At 38.9% G+C, this 16,892-nt stretch overlaps 1 protein-coding gene across 5 annotated transcripts in view; it reads right to left on the bottom strand.

The window, feature by feature from the left end:
• The window catches only part of TRMT11 (tRNA methyltransferase 11 homolog), a 98,610-nt gene that overhangs the window by 44,201 nt on the left and 37,517 nt on the right, over window positions 1–16,892 (bottom strand). For 3 of the 5 annotated variants that reach the window (XM_016161336.2, XM_036221525.1, XM_016161338.2), the window contains one exon: window positions 6,956–10,102. In XM_016161336.2, the coding sequence (XP_016016822.1) occupies window positions 9,971–10,102 (132 nt within the window). In that variant the 3' untranslated portion in view covers window positions 6,956–9,970. Of the gene's footprint in view, window positions 1–123; window positions 2,445–6,955; window positions 10,103–16,892 lie in introns of those variants that run through there. The other 2 variants (XR_004951044.1, XM_016161337.2) reach the window with 2 other exon arrangements.

The following is a 16,892-nucleotide window of genomic DNA, read 5'->3' as shown; positions in this document are numbered from 1 at the left end:
GTGTGTATATACCTCCACCCACCCTACCTCTCCACCATTCCCAGCCTCACTAGCCCCTCACCCAGAGAACAGAAGGTGGTATAGTCTTGTTTTTTGTTTGACTTTTTTTTTTTTAAGTATCAGAGTTTGAGACTCAGAGTGAATATGATGTTTTAATAATTTAACAAAAATTTGCTTAACCGAAGACTATGTACAGCTTTTTAGCCTAAGAAACACACCTTTTATCATCTCTGTGTCCAAGGCGGTTGGTGGTTGGGATATATCAAGCACGAGGTAAATGCTGAAAGAGAAGCCAGCAGGGAATGAGAGAGGAAAAGATGAGACAAGGGTTCCGGGGATTCTATCCTGCACTCTCTACCATCCTCACTGACAGGTTTTTAGAAGAATACGGTGACTCCGAAACAACAAACAAACAAACAGAACTGCTGAATGTGTTTGGTGCTGTTTCAAGGGGTTGGGAAAGAGAAGTGCTGTGGCTCTGAGACACTTTCCTTCGGGGAACACTCCGTGTGTCAGAAGACAGAACAATGGACCCCGAGGGAAAGTTCTGAAATAAAGCAGCAGTGTTTGAATCACAAACCGTTTTTTTATTTGTGACAGATTCCTTGAGGTCGATCAGAAAAATATACTTTATGTATTATTGCTAGGATTTCAAAATCATGAACACTTCAACAGCTCATTTGTCTTGGAGTAGAGGAGAAGCTGCCAGAGACGGGGTTTGTGTTTGTCCTTGGAAATAAGGACAAACATGAGCTGGCAACCCACCATCTTCATTTTCATCAGCTTGCTCTTCTGCAGGCCTGCACCGTCAACACTGTGTAAAGGGAAAATCAGTAGAAATCATCTACCTCATTGCAGGAAGCCAACTCAAGACTGTTTCTTGGCTCTTGAGCAAGTATCTGTCAGTCAGGGTCAGGGAGGTGTCTGGCTGTTTAACTGGGAAATTTCTTACACTGTGTAACTGGGAACCTAAGAAGGCTTTAAGATGAAGAAACTGAGGCTCCAAGGTAACGCTTTGCTTCAGGCAGCCTTAAGTATGTGGCTCGTCCAACTCGTAGGTCATTAACTAAGACCCAGAACCAAACAGCCCCTAGAGCATCAGCAAAGCCACAGAATCATTGCTACACTACCTCCGTGTCAGGGAGGTCAAGCACCTCAGCCACGGAGCACCATTTTGTTAAGAAGCTAAAACTTCCTAAAGAGCCTGACATCATCATAAGGGAGCGAGGGTCATAGGAGGGAGCTTCTCCCAGGACTGAGTCCAGACTCTGCAGCAATGTGTGAGTCCTTTATGGTCTGGTCCTCATTTCTGCCCCAGCTTTATTTCCTCTTCATCCAACACGTTTAGTTTAGCTCCAGGCATAGGAGCTACTTGAATTGTCATCCAAATCTGCTTTGCCAGATGCTGCCACCTCTGCCAGAATCCCTCTCCCACCCTCATGGCCTGACGTCATCCCGCAACTTCTTCAGAAGTCTACCTCGGTGTCACCCTCTCAGAAGTCTTCCTTGACCCGATCTTCTCCCACACCTACGTTTTAAAATGTAGATTTTATGATCATCACAAAGACAATTGCCATTGAAAAGATAGTTTGTTCCTTGAAGTTCCTGCGAAGCGGGCATGCCTTGCCACGCACGGCCATACAGGGGCGGTCAGGAGGCAGAGGGGAGTGAGAGAACAATGTGGGCAAGAGCCTTTGTTGGGGTCCCAGTGGGAAGGAACAAGACAGGTAGGGTAAGCAGGCTTGGGATTCATTAGTTTAAATAGTCTTGGTGGGCTCTGGGGTGCAGGGTCGGTCCCTCATTTCCTAGTACCTGACCTCAGGAGCGATTAGGATGGGGGAATGTTGGTCCAGAGTGTAAAAGCTCTGGGGAGAGGAAGGGGTGGATATGCAGGCTCGGGACTGCTAGGTTTGCACGTGGAAGTCACACCTGCAGGCAAGTCCTCTACTACCTCTAGGAACTGGCTAACCCCAGGAGGAGCAGTTTCTTCAGCATCAGCAAGGCCCCAAATGTCAAAATATCAGAAACACATAGTTATTACATGCTACCATTATTAGAAGTCATTAAAGCGCTCCTCTCACAGCCACTCTGGGCTTACCATTTGGAAAGACTGACCACTATTTCAATGGACTACTTACCTCTTTGTTTATCACTCCGCCTCTCCCAGACTATGAGCTCACTGAGGGCAAGCCTGTGCCTTCTTCATTACTGAGAATGGCAATGAGTTCCACAGAGATCAACTTGATAGGCTTCCAGGCCTAGCTCTTGGTTCTGATACACTAGATGACATCACTTGTAGGATTGAGTCTCCTGGACACTTACAGCTGGTGGGAATGTGTCATGTCTTCTCCCAGAAGCCTTTTCATTACACAGCACGATCCTTCCCTTCTTTCTTTGGGAACCCATTTCGCATTGTTAAAGTTCTTCTCTTTGGGTTCAGAAAGCTAGAGTGAAGGCAAAAAGTTCAGTTGTTTTCAGGTTCTTAATCTGTTTCTTCAAAACTAGGAAGAAAATAGCTAACAATGGCAAATTTTTTTTTAAATATTCATTTATTTTGCTCCAAAAGATAAGACTGTTTGTAGAATTAAATGTCAAGGGAACTTATAACACTTTCTGGCAGAATTGCTGTGTGAAGCTTGAAACCAGCCAGTTTAATTCAAATTAGCAGGAGCTTCAGAAAAAGATTCTGGCTGGTCCACAGCTGCGAAAGAGGTTTTTATCATGGACTCTGCCAAATACATAAGGATATCTAAAAACGGGGTAGAGGAAAATTGGAATTTGGGGCCCAACATTTTTTAATAAATGAAAAAAACAAATAAAACTCCGATTTAATTAAAAATTGTCCCCCTATTTTGGCCTGCCCTTAATTTTTATGTCACTGCACAAAAGCTATTTTGTAGTTTCTTAAACAAGAGAAAGGAATGGGAGTATTTTTAATTTTAAAGGATAAGAAAAAAGAGAGAAAAAATTCTTGAGTTTTTCTTTTTCCACATCCTGAGTCCAAACAGTGGTAGCTTGTGTGTTTCTTTAGCAGGTTTTTCTTAGAGGCAACTAACAACAGCTTATCAGTTTCTTTAAGTTCAAACTCTATGATACAGCACACTAACTTACACAGCAAACAGAGTGTATCCACCCATCCAGTTCAGTCAGAAGCACACCACTCCAAAGCCACTGCTGTTCTCTGCAGCTTCAAGTAGCACAACAGTAATTTCGTCTCATTAGTAATTCAAGTGTAAATTTCTTATAATAAATTTGGAATTGCCAGATCCAGTCGCATGAGTATTGGGTCTTGCCAATTCTCTTTGCTAAACACATGTATCATGTGGCGGGGGGCGACGGGGGGCGAGACACAACAAACCTTAGAATGGTACAGTGTATCTTTACTCACTGGTTATTTGTCCCATGTAGAGACTTCCTGCTCCTCACACATGCAATCGCTATCTAGCTTGGGTCTCGCACACCCGACAGCCTGCTGTGCCGCCCTCCATGCCCACTCCAGAGGCTCCTCATGCTCAGGATGTCCAACTGAAATGCATCATCCTTTTCCCACCATTTTCTGTTCCACTTTGTGTCATGCCATGCACCAAGTCACCCAGCTGGAATCCCAGATGTGAGTCCTTACTCCTCATCCCTGAACCTGCTCATTCCATCTAAATATTTTCCAATCAATCCTTACTACCACTGATCTAGTTGTGATCCTTACATCTCTAACTAAGATGACTACGTAACCGTCAGACTAGAATTCCAGGTGGCGATAGTCCAACCAGACCTAAGAAGTTTGTCTTCCCATTGAAAATTCTAAGATAGCTCTGAGTGGGTCGGGAAGGTGGGTGAAGTCTTCCTGTCACACTCTCTAGCCTTAACTTTATTGATTTTCAGTTCACACTTTACACTCTGATGATTCTAACCTACATGTAGATCTCATATACACCAGCTCTTTCTATGCCTTTGCATCAACCAATCACCAGCAGGCAAGCCTTAGAACATATATAATAGGACAAGCACAGTCGCACACACGACTTGTACAGGAAAAGAGGTTACCACTAAAATAAAATAGAAAAAAGTTTTTAAACATTTTTCCCCCTGCTTCGACATCAATAATAAAGCATATCATGGTAGAGGCATCCTTTGGGGGCTGGATTGTCACAACATCCTTGTTGGTGCTAGTTTTAGAAAATAGTCCCAGCTTGAGACTCAAGCTATTGTCTCACCAATTGTCTGTGAGTTGAAACCCATCAATTAAAAGACTTAAGTGTCTGACAAAGGACAAAACACTGCACTACTCAAAGCTAACTTTTTGGAGCAATATACCGAGTCTTTCTGAGAAGGCTTGGTAAAGGGCTGCCAGAGAAAATAAAGAGCAAATGTAGAGAAAATTCCAAAGTTCAAAAATTCCAGACGCCTGTGGATGGTATGGAACTTGGAAAGTCTATCAAATACCTTGACTATCAGCCCATGGTTGAGTGGCTTCTGCAATAAAAAGAATACCATTGTCATAACAAATGGTCCAGAAAGCCAAACACGTGACCCGGATTAGTTTCAAGAGCCTAAGTGGTGTGGCTGGAGTTAACTGACTGGACTGGAACAGCAACACTGTAATCTGAGAAAGTGTCAACAGCGGTAATGCCCAGCCAAGAGCTCTGAGAGTGGGGGTGAAGATCCGAAGTAATCAATCTGCCAGGAGCAGGCTAGACACTTCACGGAATGTGGTCTCCTTCACCGCAAGGCAACCAGGTCAACTTCTGGCAGGAGTCACAAGTCTGGCACCAAATGGTAACTGCATCAGAAACAGTCCTTTACTCTGTGCCCTGTGTGTAATGGTGGATGTGCTGCCATGTCTGAGACAATGATGAACCCAGGCAACAATGATGGTCACCTGGGTGGTACCAGCTCAACCAACAGCTTTATTCTAGGTGTTTCTTCAAAGGATGACAACAGACAGTTGTCAGCAGCCACAATCTGTTTCCACTATTTGTACTCTAAGAGTGTGTCTTTAATCTGCCAATCTGTAATTTTCCAAGTGACAGACAAAACCGTAGGTACATTAGTAACAGCCTAAGAGTCGGTGAAAACATAACAAGGCTCAGCGAGAAGGGTACTGGCTGGAGCCCAGAATGGCTTTGGGTTCTGCCTACTGACCAGGCCGACCATATCCATTTTCAGTTCTGTGTACCTGGTGCTGAGATGGGACAGCCATAGCAGTCCATTGACCACTCCTGGGTTTCAGTTTAGCCAATCCATCAGTGGAACAAGCAGTGGGCATTTAGAGGAATCTCCTAAATGCAACCTAAATGTATTTTTAAACCCCCTAAATGTAACCTTTATGAATCAAAGACATCCGTGGGCCAGTCCTTTGTTTCAGACAGTGGAATGTGGGATACAGTTTTCCCCAAGCAGATACTGCCACTTTTTAATGTAAATCCAATATACCACTAGGGCTAAGCCAGCTGCACTCTTGAATATACTGAGTCCATCTGACAAGTGAGGGTTATTAGGCTCTTCTTACCTTGGTAGTCACGAATCTTTTTGATCCATTCCACAATGAAAGTAGCAGGTCAGATGGCTCAGGTGTTCAGTTTTGACAAGAACCCAAAACAGCTGTCAAAAAACAGTTGTTTTTCAGAAGCGAAGGGGGCACGGGGAGGTGGGGACACCATCCCTATCTTTCGAAGTGCTCACACATCTTTAAAAAGGGGCTCAGTGCCTCCTTAGATATACAGAAATGTAACACATCTATGGAGAAATAGCTCCCAACAAGAAGAAATTGTAAAAAGAGTGAAATAATGCAAAAAAAGGTTTGCCCTTTGTACTGGAAGCACTCAGACTTGTGGTGATACTCCAGTCCATGATTTACAAACAAACAAACAGTAAAGAGCTTTTACAGATTGCTAAAGCTCACCAATACCAGCTCTGACCGGCTTGATCCACTTCACAGACTTATATTAGATAAAATATTTGGGCAGCCCATCAAAGCGCAGCTCAAGGACCATTTACATTTTCAATTTTAATTTTCTCTCAGCCTTTTTTGTTTTTTTAATTTGACTAACTTCACACATAAGCCCAGCTAATCTTCACTGCTGGATGTCAGACAAAATAGAGTTCTTCCGATAAGCCCTCAGGAGAGAGTCAGGGAGGCTTGATTAAAGGAGAGGTTTTAAAGTCACAGAGGTCAAAGCGGATTCCTTTTTAGGCAATTCAGTTTGGCATGACTGCAATATGATTATCTCAGTTAAGAACATTCAAATTCTAGAACAAAAATATACTAAGCACATCCTAATATCCTAAGAAATAGGGCTAGCAGTTACATAAAGTGAAGCTGGCTTATCTTAACATTCATCTATTAAGCCCCATTTTGTTCCACGACCCAGGCTTCTTAAGAAACTGCCATGACAATTTAGCCTCCATCCCCCTAAGAGCCTGTCTACAATGGCTTATGAAGGAAGGGATAAGAGCCAAATTCCAGGTTGGCCTCAGTTATGTCTAAATGTCAATTTGCTTATCCCACGCAGTAAAACATGTGAACATCCTGAGGCAGACCTCTCTTAAGGGAATAGGGTCAGGTTCCCTAGTAAGCTTTTTCACCCCAAAGGATAGACAGGAATGTGCTGTTTCTATGATTCTATGGCTAGATAGAATCACAGATATGTTTATCATTCCATTACAATTCTTTACACTCTAGACCTTATGTTCTCCAACCACTCCGTTTTAGAGATCTCAGTGTTTTTATAAAGTACAAACATCATCAGTCTGGTGTTATTGTGTCCATGTGTATGTTCTGGATTAAGGTACTTTTTTTTTGTTGTTTGGATTACAAACCACATTACTTGATAAATATCAGAAAAACGGGAGTGAGTGATTTGGAAATGAAAGTAAACCGCTTATTCTATGAATACAATCCCTCTAAGAAAAAAGATTCTTAGTAGTGTTTAGTTTTCTAAATAAGTTTATAATGGAGCAGAACCATGCTCCTGTAAAAAGAGCCAAGGTCCTTATTCTGGTATAATATTCTCTTTTGGTCAAACAGGAAAATCAACAATAAGGTCATCAATTTTCTCAGCTATACCCATGTCCACTTCTACCCCTATGCTCCATTAATGAATTTGTTTATTTATGCTCTGCTTTATCTACAAAGGATTTTTTTTCTACTAGAACCATTAACATCAGCTTAGTTCCACTGTGTTTTTTCAAGGGAGATTTATTATAATAGTGTAGAAAGATCATTTCCCCCAAAAATGTCACCTTCAATTTTCAACACATAAACATTACATTTTATTCCATATCTCTCTGGATTTGTTAATACTTGATAATAGTTGCAGCATAGGCTGTCAGTAGTTCTTCTAACTCAAACGACTGAGGCCTTTGATTCAAGAGCCGAATTTGCTTATACTGGCATCCAGATAACACAACCTTAACATCCAATTTCCTGATGTTAAAAAAGTCAAATCCCTGCTTCTTTAATTTAATTATAACAAGAGTATAAAACATATTACCTCGAAAGCTGTTTCTATGTCTCAAACTTTTAAGGCACATTTTTCATCCAATAATATAAACACATTCACTACAATGCATCTGGTATATTAACCCACACTCTACTTTCCCCTACCAAATTTGCAATAAGGTTCTTTTTAGTTGTAATACCACTATGCCTTAATATGTAGGGAATCTCAAATTTTAAGTGAGTTTCCTCCACAAAAAAATAGTTGTAATGCTGACTTACCTCCCAGAGTTTAAACAGTTCGAAAATGTTTTATTGCTCAATCTTAGTATTTAAAGAATTACTCATAAGGAAGTTAGTGGTAAGCTGCACCAAACCTGGGTCACTTGGGGCAGGAAGTGGCTGAGAAATTTGCAGCAGATTTTAAACTTTTTAAAATCTGCTGGCCACTTTGGCTAAACACACCAAAGACCACCTACTCCATTATTCTCTTCCAGCTATCACAGCAAAAAAAATCTCTGTCCAGTATGGATGGAAAGGAGGTTGCTTCTGATGAAACACCACCAAGGCAACCGTCTGGATTTTATGAATATTTAATACATACCAGAAAGAAAATTACAGATTTTGTCATATTATAAACATTAAATAGGCCAGCCCGCAGACCACCTAGGGTTCACTCACAGATTATACCATAACTTCATACGAGGACTATCCAAAATGCAGGCATTTTGCTAGGTGATATTCTTGTTGTTGGAAGTATATAAAGAACACACATAAAACTAAAGCAATCCTGGAAGTGATTTGCTATAACTTATGCAGAAAGAAATAATATCCTGGTGCCAGAAACAAAGTCTTTTTTAAAATAAGAGGACTTGAGACCTCTACTCTAAAATCAAAATTTGTTGAGTACCAACTTTAAAATAATTACACAAATTCATACTCTGAGCCTTGTGGCATTTCAGGATTGGGAGACCGAGCTTACTGATAAATATGAAAATAAGCTTCACAATCATGAAGAACCAAAGATTAGAAGAACTCAATCAGTGGTAATAAAAATTTGAAAATTTTTTTAATGTTGGATAAATTTTTAAAGTAAAAGTGACTAAAATTAATGTTGCAACGCTTCCAGAACTACTTGGACTAATTTTTGTTACAACAAAAAAAATGGTACAAGGCTAAAATTTCTAATTCCAAATTTAGTCAACTCAAACTCATCCCCCGATACAACCTCAAAAACTTTTAAATAAGATGGTTTATAACAGAAATACGAAAATAAATCATCGTTGAATACTTTTAGATTTTCCCCAGCGTACTACAAATCACATCCAGAAACCCAAACAATCACTGAAATGTTTGAGATCTGCTGTTGAAATTCAGTGCCACAAGACAAGAAAAGGAGAGAGAACTCAGCAGACGGCCTGCTCTCTCTCTGCTTAGGTACTGCTGGTCTTTTGAAGGTCCTAAGCCATGCATATTCAAGCTGTGAATCAATAAATCCAGAGGTAACACTAAGATAATAATAACGACATAAATAAAAATAGGCTCTGGTTAGAGAGAGGGGATTCGTTTACTGCCGCCTGCTGAGGTACATTTGACCACCAAGAGCAGGAAAGCTATTAGCATCCTGAAGTAATGGGTATAGTGGTTTTCAAACAAGATATTTTCATGATGGACACAATGTGGACTCAGCAAAGTTTCTACTTCAAGAAAAATATAGCTTCTATTTCAAAGAGCTCTGATTAGGCCTAATACCATTAGGAAACCATCAAGGATTTGTGTTGTTGTTACCGCTTTTAACTATCGGTTACTTTCTAAACCAAAAATTGTGGGTAGTTAACGTGACCGACAGTCAAAGTTTAGGAATGCAGGAGCAAATCCAAGGTACAGACGAGCTTCAGATGTGGATAGGCCTCGAGGAGTTTGGAGGCTTTTTAGGTTGTCAGGTCCTAGTCTTTCTCATCATCAACATTATCATCATCATGACTTACTTGTTTGGCATTTGTAAATAAAAATTCATTTCCTTCATATTCCCCTTGAAAAGCACTGAATAAAACATAATTTTAAGAATCCTCAATAAGCTTTATTAGTAGTGACAATGTAAATCAATTATGATGAAAAATCAAATTAAACAAATCTACCTAATGAATAAATACACTATTAACTGCCTATAATATATCCAGCAGATATCTGTTTAAAGATTCCGCAATATTAGTTCCCTTTGTAAGTTAATTACCAAAAATATCACTGTTTTCAATTTCCATAATACTTGAAAGTACAAATATAAATTAAATAAGGTCCAAAAACCACATATAACAAAGTAGTCTATAAAACAAAGCTAAATTTTAAAAGAATTGTTCAATTTACTTTGTAACATTTGTTATATAAAATTATTTAGAACAGTACATGTTTTCTGTATCGTACATCAAAGTTCACATCCAGATGTCTTTTTTTTTCCTTTTCTTTTCTTTTTCTTTTTTTCTTTTTTCTTTTTTTATCAAATCCTTATTCTTTCTCCATTGTCAAAAACCTTAATTTTCACTCTTGGCTAGGTTTTTCTTCCTTGGCAATTCTTTTTGTTACTCCACTGAAATATTTTTCACGGAAGGAATTGTGACCTTGGTATGGCAGAGACTGATCACTTAGCAGATGTGAATACTGGTCCCGATTCTGGTTGGTTGGAAAATACAGGAAAAAAAAAATGATGTTTGAGTTATTTTCTTTAGTTAGCTTGCAGCTTTTACCTTAAGCAAAATCTTGCCCCCTGGTGCCTATTTGTTTTTCTTTATTACCTGAATGAGAAATATACCACCACGTTATATCTCTACCTTGCTTGAGTATCCAAAGTGTTTTCACCTACTTCACCTCAGTTGAGCAACACAACCTTTTCTGCACAGAGAAGGTGAACACTTTTAGTGAGAAAATAGAGACCCAGAGAGGGCAAAGAGAAGCATCCCAGGCAACACAAGCTGAGATGACCACATGCATCTTCTGATTCCTAGTTCAGCACAAAATGAAATCATCTATGACTATAAGAATTACCACACAAGGAAGCTTCCACTCCAAAGGTATATGACAACAAATTATTGCATTTGTATGTCATACATATAAATCAAATTGAGGGTATATTCATATACAGTTAATGAAATAACTATACCTGGCAACTTAAAGTTACCACAGTAGATGAAGAAACAGCCTGAACAAGTGATTCCTCCACTTTTAGACTTTAGAGACAGATAAGGACTACTGTTCAGACTTGACGTTTGGATGCTGAAAATATAGATCTGGGTTAGAATGTCATATTTTCAAGCTTAGAAGACTGAGAGAAAAACACTGAAAATCAACTTATCCAATTTCACTAGCCATATCAAATCATGAAAAAAATCTAATTAGAAATAAAATCTCATTTCCCATTTCTCTAAATTTATATTCAACAGCATATGGATTAATGTGGTTTTAAGAATAGGTGTGGAGACATAATTAGAAAATAAAAAGCCTAATCTTTTATTTCGGTTTCAATATCAAAATGGTATCTGCAAGCATACCAGGAATACATCAATCCTCAAAATATTTTTGTATTTTTTCTTAGTCCTGTATGAGAATGCATATCTTCATCCTTTCTCTCAAATCTAACATTAATAAAAGTACAGGCATTTCCAAAATAAAATAACGTTGGCTGATTTGTTTATTCAGAAACTATTTGCCACAGAATTTTTTTTAATCACGCAAAAGTCAAATTATTAAAAATGCCCAGATTTCCTGTTCATCAAAAAAAAAAAGGAAGCTACTTAAATTTTATGACCTTAAGTGTACTATAGTGCCATATTCCTGCAAACACATGAAAACATGCTAATGGTTACTAACTTCAAGCTGTATAATCCCCAAAAGATAAAAGATAAATTTTGTCTAGTCAATCTGTAGGTATACAATTAAATACCAAATGGAAGGCAGTATTTACTGGGTATTTATTATGGGCCAATAACTATACTAGATGCTTTATATATGCACTCTCTTATAACAAATCAGCTCTAAAAGATAAGTGCACATTATCGCCACTTACAGATAAATACTTATTTAAGAGTACAGGGCCAAGATGACAGAGCTAGGATCTGAACACAGGTACATTTTTGATCCCAAAGACTACCCACTTGACTATAACCTAATGAGGTTTTCTCCAAAAGAACTAACTTCTTCTTCAACTCAAAAAGCAGGAGCATCTCTGGGAATAAATAGGTAATGGACTAAGGGTTTGGCAGCTCAATCGCCTGCCCAGAAAGGAACAAAGTAGATCAGAAGTACTATTAACTTAGTTTTACTAACTAGAGGACATATTTCAATGACGTGAAATTTTCATAGCAGGAGGAGACTTAAGGAGCCACAGGAATGCCTGGGGTTACCATAGCCTGGGAGTATAGTTGACTTCAGAGGACACAACTCTGGCCCACATCTCAGGGCTGTACCTGGGACAGCAGCAGTACAAAACAATGTTCCAGTGTTCAACCTCTGATTGTACACTTCAACTTTTATCAAGTCTGAAGAATCATGTGAAAGGAAAGTTCATGCCATCATCTACTTCTCCAGGTATTCTAAATACTGTCCTTATATCAAATAAGATCACTAAAAAATTTGTCCTCCTAAACTACATTAGCTTAACCCTGGAAGAAATGTCTTTACTTGGTTATATTTAAAAGTTCAGTTTAGATGCTGACAACTCTCTCGATGATTCTCCACCTAGTCACCAAAATCAGAAACCTAAGTCAAATCCCTCTTCCTTTTCTTCTCACATTTTGTTAGTCCTAAAATCTTAGATTCTGCATCCTAAATATCTCAAGTCCACTTCTTCTTTTAATCCATAATTCCAGAACTACCGATTAAGCCTTCCCCATCTCTCCTTGTTTTTTTTTCCCTAAATGGCCAGTTGCTCTGCCTTCAGTGGCTCCCTCTCCATAAGGAGCCCAAACTCAACTTACTAAAATGCAAATCTAATATGCCAGCACTGCTGGCTAAAATCCAAATGAGTTCAAATTCTCTCCAATTCTGAGGCTTTCCTTTAATGTTTAGGAGTTATATTCAATTGCACATCAGTTTTCTGAATGTTCTCTCACTTTCCTTTCCTATACAAGAAGGGTAGAGAACAGCAGCAGGAAATGAGATATTTCCCAGATTTTCCCTCTGTCCTCTCTTCTCCTTGTGACTCCTCTAGGCCTCGCAAAAATCACCACTAGGTGGAAATACACTACGACTGCTTCAGGGAATGTCCCAGAGCTGCAGTGGTGAGGAGGACAAGATAGGACAGAACTGTGTGATTCCAGCGTGCAAGCTTAGAAGGCAGAGGCACGGTAAGGCAGCCAAGGACTGGCTGGGGACTGACTCAGGCGCGAGTGTGCTTAGCCTGCCTAAGTTGCCAATTTCGCAGCTCACTAGAGGAAGCAGGAGAAAATAGCTGAAACACAATGGAAGATAGACTTCCTCTTGGATCAAAGAGAGAGAGCTTAACAAAACAGCTTGTCTTCGACCAGGAGGATATAAATAGTGCAAACTGGTGATAAATAACAGAAAATATAAAGATTAGAGCCAGAGACAAGGAATGAATAGCAGCAGTCTGGAAAACCGAAAAGTAATGACTAAAACCTACACTAACTAGTGGTCACCTAGGAAACACGTACTACCTATGACATTCTTTATCTGAATATTTTAAGCCTTAAGATTCACTCAGATAAAGCAAAGCAAAATAAGCCCCTAACAGATGAAGTGTTGAGTACTACAGAGATCCAGAAGTAGAGAAATACATGCTTACTAGGAAAGCTGGAAAGACTATTAGCCTTAGAAACACAACCTTTGGGGGACAGAGCAGGTGGCGGGGGGCGTGGGATCCTATTTTCTGTATCTCCCAGGGAGTAGAGAAACATCAACATGAGGCATGTATTTGAGTCCTATGCTGGAATGCCTCCTCCCATAAGACTGAATGCCCCCTTATTGTGAAATAAGGCATTCATAACAAAAATCCTTGAAGAACCCAAAAACTCCAAATCCCTTGTGTAGCCAGGGATCTGGCAAAGGTCTTTCTACTCCCTAGCAGCCTAAGTCCTGCTTCAGGGTAAGCCAGACACTCAAAGGACTTTGGTTACCATTTTCATCTAAATGGAAGAGTCACAGTTCATAAAATGTTCTACATGAAATATTCAGTATATCTATGGTCTACCACACATTATTACACACTATTACATGTAACTATCATATACCTATGAATGATACACATTTCAAATATACCCTCATCCATATGAAATATACTATTTGCAATATTCAGAATTTATAACCCCAATGCTTAAGAAAATTACAAACTCGCTATATTTTTTTTTCTCTCTCTCTCTTTCATCCTATCTTTAGTTTAGTTTACCAGGGCTCACACTTGAGATGATGATATTCAACTCTACATAGTTTTCATCACCTTTTCATGCCTCTTCTCTATTTGCATTCCGGGCCCATCTCAAACAAGGATATCTGCAGCTTTTTTTTCAACTCGTATCTCAAAGGCCAAAGTGTTTACTTAAAAGGGCAAGAGTATCCTCAAGCAACACAACCCTTGATGTTCCTCAGTAACTCAAGTTTGTCCCAGTATTTGACTTCTGATTCCTCTAACACATCCAAATTTGTCTACCAGTACGTCAATGTATCATAAAACTTGAGTTCTGCCAAGTTTTAGGGAGCAAAAAATACTTCATGGAAAATAAAAACACACGAAGAACTAGGAAATGCCAAGAGAAAACCATGGTGATGAAAGATTACAGACCACCTTTCCCAAATTTTACAACTACTGGTTAAATTTTGGACAATGGTGGTCATTAGAGATATGAATATAATAAATATTAAGATTGTGGATTACCCTATCTCTTGTTTATCACCTTTTTTATAACCAGAAATTAAGAGTTTCTGTAGAAAAATCTGTACTAGCTAGAAATGGCTACATACTGGAAATATACAGCTTTCGGACCTATCACTTAACCTTGTAAGACAAACAGCAATTGTAAATATGACAAGAAATATACAAGCTCTGATTTAAGAAAGCAACTTATATTCACAACGATGTGTTTTACATAAATCCTTTATTATATTTTCTGCATCTTCTCACAGAAGATCATCATATAAATTTTGCAGATAAGGCAAGGGAGTCTGCAGGAGTTCAAATAATCTGCCACAGGTCACACAGCTAGTAAGTAAGCATTGCCAGAATCGCAGCCTAGATCAGACTTCAAAGGTTATGCTCTTTCCATCACACTGTGTGTGTGTGTGTGTGTGTTTTTTTTTTTTAGTAGAAATCACATCAAAACAAAGTTAAAGAGTTAACTTCCCACATAGTCTATTAGTGGGTCCTTCAAAATAGAGTTTGACATTTAGAGGACATTCCTCACTGAACAGCAACATTATGGTAGCACATATTTCAGATCTAAACTTTTAGACAGAATCCCTTTAACCACTGTCCCACCCAGCCAATTTCCTGTCCTATCAGTACTGCTAATTCTAAACATAAACCACTCGAGGAATTTTAGCACACTTGCCAAAGAAACCAAAGGAAGCCTTACAAATTGTAATGCACTCTTGTGTGTACACTGCCCTCTGCTGGCTGAAGCAGATTAAATCCTCTAAGGTATTTCCTGGTGTGGATATAGTTTAAAACAGAGCTTGAGTCCTGATTGTAGTTAAATATACAGAGTCACAGAGCAACAACATGACCAGAATGGCTATTTTTCTTCAGAAAGCATCAGCATGTATTCTCACTATTTCATCTTTTAAAGAATGATGTGGAAATACACATGTTTACCTTGGTGACTCTAGAATGTATCACTGTCATCTATGTCCAACCTAGAATTGCAAATTCTTTAGGAAAATAGTACATAAACTAGACCTTATTCAAACTATTTCTTAATTATTTTTACAACTACTCTACATCAAAAAAAAAAAAGACATTAAGAAGGAAAGTATGTCAGCCACTTATAACAATAAATTTTAATCTAAGGGGAAACGAATTCTCAAGAAACAAAATTATATCTTTTCCAGTAACATTTGAAACTGACAGTTTAAATGGAACGAATGACACTGGAGTATATCATGAGAAACATATATGTAAGTGTTTCCCAAATTGAGCATCATAAACTATTCAAGACAATTCTTCACTGATAACTCCACTTAGGTAAAACTATCCTTCTAATTACTGCCTTCTCCCAGAAATTTGCCAAACTTTGTTATCATCTCCTTAAACAGAGGAAAGGTGAATGGCGATGCAGCTACTTTCTTGGTTTGCTTCTCATGAGAAATGAGGCCTAGGCGCCACAGGATTAGAATGTTTTTGTAATACTGATTTCTGAAGAGTGATGTCAGGATAACAATAAAATTCAGTGAATTTTCAAGCAGAAAACTTAGCTAGCCATAACTATCTGTTTTTAACTCTTCCTTCGAATGCATGATTTAAATACTGTTAAATTTGATAATTTTTATCTAGAAGGGCCCAAAATAATCACCGAACAGGTACTACTCATTCCATAAACATCTACTGAGTGGTGAGAAAAACAGTCAAGGTCTGTGAATTCAGAGCTTACATACTAGTGGGAGACAGACATTAAATAACATATGTACTTGCAAACTGTGATTAAACACTGGGGGGAAAAATGGTACCATAAAAATATAAGGAGACACCTAGTTAGACGGAGTGAAGAGAATGGACAAAAAGGCTTCCCTAAGGAAGTGACATCTGTCTGAGACCCAAAGGCTGGATTAAACTTACTCATAGAAAGAGGGTAAGAAAACATTCCAGGAAACACAATGAGAGAGGAAATACAATGTGAGAAGACTGTGAGACGAGAAAGAAGTACGTACTGGGAACTGAAAGCAGGCCAGTGTGGCCAAGGCTTAGTAAACAAAAAGGAAGATGGCACGGAGGGAACTCAGATGAGACAGGCCAGGAGTAGATCGGGCTGGTCTGGAAGGTTAGCTGAGGGACTGGGAACTTTTTTCTAAATCCCCCAGAAAATCACTGATGACGTTTAAGCAGAGGACTTTCATTTATTTACTTACGTTCACAAAGATACCCTGGCTACTGCACAGAACATATCATGGCAGGATAAACTGCAGAGGCAGGGAAACCAGCTGGACGACAGCAGGAGCTGGAAAAGCAGCACCACACCACGTCTCTCAAGAGGGTTGAGGAGGGGAGGATAAAAATATATACTACGATCCACTCCCTTATCCCAAACCAGATTTCTGAAACTTTCGCTTAACTCAAGGAACATATAATCAAGGAAAGAAAGCATATAAAAGTGTCAAAAATACATAAATGTAAAAATCATTAAAAGACCGGTTTTCTTCATTTCTCATAGCACCTTGTCTAAAATGTCACTTGTCCTTAAGACCTTACATTAATATTTGTTTAGTCTCTCTCAGCAAAAACTTAAATCCTTCTTTACAA

The sequence above is a fragment of the Rousettus aegyptiacus genome, unplaced genomic scaffold (assembly GCF_014176215.1).
Source record: "Rousettus aegyptiacus isolate mRouAeg1 unplaced genomic scaffold, mRouAeg1.p scaffold_m13_p_1, whole genome shotgun sequence".
Lineage (NCBI taxonomy): Eukaryota > Metazoa > Chordata > Mammalia > Chiroptera > Pteropodidae > Rousettus > Rousettus aegyptiacus.
The sequence above is the reverse complement of the archived record's forward strand: the minus strand, read 5'-3'. Positions and strand labels throughout refer to the sequence as shown.